The sequence below is a fragment of the Mercenaria mercenaria genome, chromosome 11 (genome assembly GCF_021730395.1).
Source record: "Mercenaria mercenaria strain notata chromosome 11, MADL_Memer_1, whole genome shotgun sequence".
NCBI lineage: Eukaryota > Metazoa > Mollusca > Bivalvia > Venerida > Veneridae > Mercenaria > Mercenaria mercenaria.
Genome location: NC_069371.1, coordinates 50,979,262 through 50,985,194, shown reverse-complemented (window position 1 = coordinate 50,985,194; position 5,933 = coordinate 50,979,262). Strand labels below are relative to the sequence as shown.

At 34.6% G+C, this 5,933-nt stretch overlaps 1 protein-coding gene across 1 annotated transcript; it reads left to right on the top strand.

Annotated features, from left to right (window-relative positions):
* The first annotated feature begins 1,188 nt into the window (after window positions 1–1,188).
* On the top strand, window positions 1,189–4,910 carry LOC123531456 (acyl-coenzyme A thioesterase 13-like). Its single transcript, XM_045312432.2, has 3 exons — window positions 1,189–1,353; window positions 2,647–2,831; window positions 3,323–4,910. The coding sequence occupies exons 1-3, from the start codon at window positions 1,228–1,230 to the stop codon at window positions 3,474–3,476; spliced, it is 465 nt and encodes a 154-aa protein (XP_045168367.2). The 5' UTR covers window positions 1,189–1,227; the 3' UTR covers window positions 3,477–4,910.
* Window positions 4,911–5,933: the final 1,023 nt, after the last annotated feature.

Here is a 5,933-nt window from a genome sequence, read left to right as displayed (position 1 = left end):
GTCGTGAGAAAATAACCATGGAAAGAATTCGACATATCACACCAGGTGTCACGGTGTTAATTAACTTATACTTCATGATGTACGTTGTATTGAGCTTCAAACAAAAGCTTCATTCCCTAACTTTGCGGTATTAGTTCCAACGAACACTTTTGCGTGAAGCACCGTATAAAACTATTTTCATGCACATGCCGACCTTGAATACTAAGAATTTGCTCAATAAGATTAATCTTTTTAAATTATGATCATATCGAAAAGCGGCATAGACGTCTACTACTCTATGATATTTTTTTCTCATTCTGTTTTTAACTGGTGACTCCTAACAACAACAAAAAAAAAAAAAAAAAAAAAAAAAAAAAAAGAAAAGAAGAAAAAAAAAAAAAATCTAGATCCCAGGATTTTGCAAGTACGACCAGTTAAAGCGATGGTATCTAAAATTGAATGCTTATCTTTTTGTGTATGGTTTGCTAATTTCCTTCATCTGATGTGTACATAATACTGACGGTGTTTACTTGCAGAATAGAGAATAAAAAAGAAATCTTTATACACTCTTCAACGTTGACATAATATCAATTCACGATAATGTTGCAAAATAGGCCTAATACACTTTCGGTGTTTTAGGTAATCAATATGAACGAGTTAATGAATTGACATATCTGGAAAAGCTCGACACTACGATATGGTGAAGCACGACAGTGCGATGGCGAAGCGCGGCAGTACGATGCCGAAGTGCGACAGTACGATGGTAAACGCGCGACAGTACGATCGGCTGTCACCATCGTACTGCCGTACTTCGCGGACGAAGTGTCGTGTTATCACCATCGTACTGTCGCGCTTCGACATCGCATTTCGCGTTCCTAGGGAACATGTGTGGCCCTAACAGAGTACCGTAGAAAAGTAACAGAATGAGTAACCATCGAGACACGGTAATTTTCCTGTTTTGCTATTTACCTTCCTACTAAATAGTAGACAAGCTTACTGTCGCTGAGAGTGGCTGCTTTTTATTTTCTGACCTTTGCAGCCACCACACAGTTAAAACAAACTGTATACGTCGGATTAGTTCGACTAACGAAATAGTAGGCCTTAGACCGTTATTTAAAGTGACCATCACTAGATGCCAAAAATATCGAAGTATGGGAACTTACCGCTGCGGTAATATTGAAAGTGCCATGTGAGATTACCTCCCGTGGAAAATACTCTTCCGGATTTTACAAAAATCAATAAGGTCATATGTATACATGTAGATCTATACGTAACCTTAAGCAAATGGCTACAAGAAATACGTTACAGCTTTTAAAAACAATTGTTGAACATTCAACTAAAGGTGCACTTGGCTTTGAAAACATTTTGAGTAAGGTACGCAATTTTAGTATTTTTTTGTTAAAAAGCGTAGAAATCTACGTATCATGCAGTTGCGTAGCTAGACTGAAGTTCATTCATTTGAGGACGTGAATATCTGTCAGATTTGAGGCAGTGTATTTAGATTGTACATAATGTAGGGTGAGGGCAAACGAACCACTGTGGCCATAGTCGACCTAACCCTAACCTTTAGTCAGTATATTAGAGTCATAATTTTAGTGGTGCAAAGCCTGGACTATGTCCGACAAAACTATAGAAAGTAGTGTTTCCCCATAATGTAGAAGTTAGGTGATTAGTGAATGATGATCAGTATTCAGGACATGATCTTGCCAACTTAAAATTAAACTTATCTTAAAACATTTTAGATCTACCACTTAGTTATATTAGATCATGGGGCAATATTATATATATATTATACATATATACACACACACACACACACACACACACACATATATATATATATATATATATATATATATATATATATATATATATATATATATATATATATATATATATATATATATATATATATTTCTTGTATTTCTTACATATATATAAAACATTACTTTTTTTCATCTTATGCTTGTAATTAATTAATGATTCTCACCAAAAAATCGAGTACAAATATCAAAGTACTTAGTAGGGAAGTATATTGATTCAAAATTTTGGAAGAATAGATATGAATGCTCAAGACTTAAGTATCTTATTTATAACCATTTTGTTTACAAATATAATATGTTTACTAACATTACATGGGCGTGCATAATTATGTAGAATATCGAAATTCAGAAAGTTCTTCCAATATTTGTCAATAAAAATGTAAGTAAGAATAAATTTTAAACTGTATTTCAGTGGGTTTTATGCATCAACTGGAGTAGTCCAGTATGTAGGTAGGCCGCCAGTTAATTAAAGAAGAATTCTATATATATGTGCATTGCTAATGGTTCATAATGCCCCGGTTTATAAGCCTTGTTTAAAATGTGGATGTAAATGAAATAAAAACAGGAACTGGCTAACATAAAACATGAAAATGCCGTTTTAACTGGGAAAAAACTGAGGATTGTTTCTTTCCGCTGTTATCCGACTACTCCGGAAGTGCCTACCTATTTAGTATACTATTTTACCTGAAAGCATTTACTTTCTAATTATGTAATTATGCATTTCATCTAAATGTACAGCTGCTTTATCTGTTTAAATATAAAATTAAAAGCTTTCTCTTCAGTTATAGAACTTCAAAAGACGAAACCTTTAAAGTTATAACTTGATTTGTTTTGCATTATTTAGGTCAAAGTATTAAGCGGTGGGGGTGGTTCATGCACGTGTGAAATGCGTGTGGCGGAAGAGCACCAGAACAGAGGCGGTACCTTGCATGGTGGAATGACCTGCACTCTGGTAGATGCTGTATCTACGTGGGCGCTTCTCGGAACTGAGGATCCAGTAGCCGGTGTCAGTGTAGACCTAAGTGTGTCGTAAGTAATTTGAGTTAAATATGGTCAAAACAATCCTTTTATATCCAGTAAAGTAGTTACAAACACAATGTACTAATAATATCCTGACATGACATTGTTTCGAAGATTTTAGGTGGCTAAAGCAGAAACGTTCGAGCATGAACCGTTACCCATGCAGTTAAAGACTCCATTTCTCAATTTTGCAGAGTCATAGTTTGATGCTTGTATTGGCCAAACGAATCTATACTTTCCTACTCAAGTAAACCAGATTTTACCTGATAGGTCAAAGTCCTTGTTACTCCTGAACACCAAAGATATCATATTTTACTCGTAGCTACACCACTCGTAAAAATGCGTGCGTTGTTCAGTGTTCACTCGGCGAAAGACTTTTCGATCGTCCACTGAAACAAATAGATATAATTTTCGTAAATTTGCTGTCCATCTTTTATAACGCGTAGATCTGGAACTTGTATTTTCATGAAATACACAGTTTTCTTAATATGTATCTTCAGGTTTATGAAAGGCGCTAAAGTTGGAGAAGATATTGTCATAGATGCAAAGATGCTTAAAAGGGGAAAAAGACTAGCGTTTTTGACAGTAGATATAACTAATAAACTAGACGGAGTGCTGCTAGCACAGGGAAAACATACAAAATATATAGGTTGATAAAATGATTGACTCTAGAGATTTACTGTGATTAAGCTGTGTTTAGATAAAATGAATTCTTTGACTCATTTTGACAGTTCCCTGTTTGACATTGGATAGTAGTTATAGATTATCATGAATGTGTCTGCTTCAGCCTATCATGAATGTGTCTGCTTCAGCCGCAGACATCTCAGACAAGCCATGACATTATTTATTTTCATCTTTCACGCTTTACAGATCAGTAGATTGCATAGAAATGTTTTAACTCTTATAAATCATATACAGTGTGGTGTAGTGTAGTCTGAACAGCTAACTTATTGTAATTTGGAAAATTAATTAACGCTAGTATTTTTTGAATTTTGAACAATACGTCCATGACAGATCATTTTTCACATGTTCGGTAATAGACAAGAGATTCGTCCGCGCGGAAGTGTTATAAGACACCAGCGATGGGAGTTTTGTCTACTGGAAAAGCTTGTCTTACACTTCGGGATGTAAAACAGCTCATGAGCTGTAATTTCTGATTTTATAAATTCATACGCTACTATAATAAATATGTGTTTCAAAGAAAAGCAGGCTGCAGCCACCAGTGTCAAAATGTATACTAAGTCTGAGAAATCTTGTCAGTTTTTAAGACCATCCTATTTAAACAACCAAAAATAGTTCCAGGCTTTCTAGAGAAACAATTATCTTCACAACGTGCAGATATGAAATGCTACAAGGTATGCCTTAACACCATTTTTATGTAAATTCAGCGGCTAAAATGAGCACAAACTGAAGTCAACGTTTTAATGTATGAATACAAATATGCAAATTTATGGTCACGTGAATAAAAGATGACCCAAATTGGCATGTAGAAAAGGTGGAAACCTAGCTTGGAAATCCAGACTGACAAATCCTGGGGAAACTGTGTCCTGACCGCAACACACTAAATATAAGAATACATGGCTAAAAATAGAAACGGAGGTTTTCCAATTTTTCCGGTCCATAGACAATACGAGTTATTTTTTTGTACCTCCCATAGCTTTTTTAGCTTTAAATTAATATGTCAGAATAAACTTAAATGCTCACCATAGATATCAAATTATGTAATATATTATATAAATGCCACCCTAGTGATCTACTTAAGTTGACGAGCGAAAATGTGACCACATGTTAATTAGGTTATTTATAGAATATCGATTTCCTCAGGCATTGACTATAAATGCCATATTATGGAAAACCTAAGCTGTCTAATAAGCAGAAACGCATTACATTATGCTGGTAGTTATTTATGTTAAGTTGATGCATCTTTATATTGAGCGGTTGTTACTTTATGTTGAGTAGTCCTATCTTTATATAATTAAAAGTTGATTGTTCTTTATATAATGTGGAACTGTCCTTATTTAAAGTGGATATGCCTTTATATTGTGTGGTTATGTCATTATATAAAGTGAATACGTCTTTATATCTATAGAGTGATTTTGTCATTTATATAAAGTTGATCTGTCTGTCGGTCGGTATGTAGACCAATCCGTTTCCGGATGATAACTCAAGAACGCTTTGGTCTAGGATCATGAATGTTGATAGGCAGATTGGTCGTAACCAGCAAATAAACCCTATTGATTTTGAGATCAGAAGGTCAAAGGTCAAGGTCACAGTGAGTCAGAACAGTTAAACGGTTTCCGGATGATGACTCAAGAACGCTCAAGCCTAGGATCATGCAAGTTGACAGGAAACTTGATAGGTAAGTTGATCAAAATCAGCAGATGTTGAGGACAGAAGGTCAAAGGTCACAGTGATCTGGAACATTTAAATGGTTTCCGGATGATAATTCGAGAAAACTTCGGCCTAGGATCATGAAAATTGATATGGAGGTTGGACTTGGGCAGCAAATGACCCCTTATAATTTTGAGGTCAGTAAGCCAAAGGTCAAGGTCACAGTGACCCGGAATAGTTAAATCATTTCCGGACGATAACTTGAGACCGCTTTTGGCCTATGATCACGAAACTTAATATAATAGGGAGGTTGATCATGACCTGCAGATGACCTCTGTTTATTTTAGGTTAATAGGTCAAAGGTAAAGTTCACATTTTCTCAGAACAGTAGAAATTTTGTGTACAGTGACCAAATAATTTTTGTTTCTTGTGCAATTACTAAATGCGTCAAGGGGGCATTTCGTGTTTTACGAGCTCTTGTTTTTATCAAGAAATCGATTTTTTGATATCAAGAAATCAAATTCTTGATATAAAAAATGCTTTATTTATATCCAGTAATCGAAGTCTTTATATCAAAAATAGTCCGTATCTAGATATCAAGAATTCGATTTCCTGATATCAAAGAATATAACTATTTTTTGATATCAAGAAACGATTTTCTGAAATCAAGAATTAGAATGTCTGATATCTAAAAATAGTGTTTCCGATATAAAAAATTCATTTCCTGATTTCAAAAATTCGATTTTTTAAAATAAGAGATCACAGAGTGATCTTGACGCC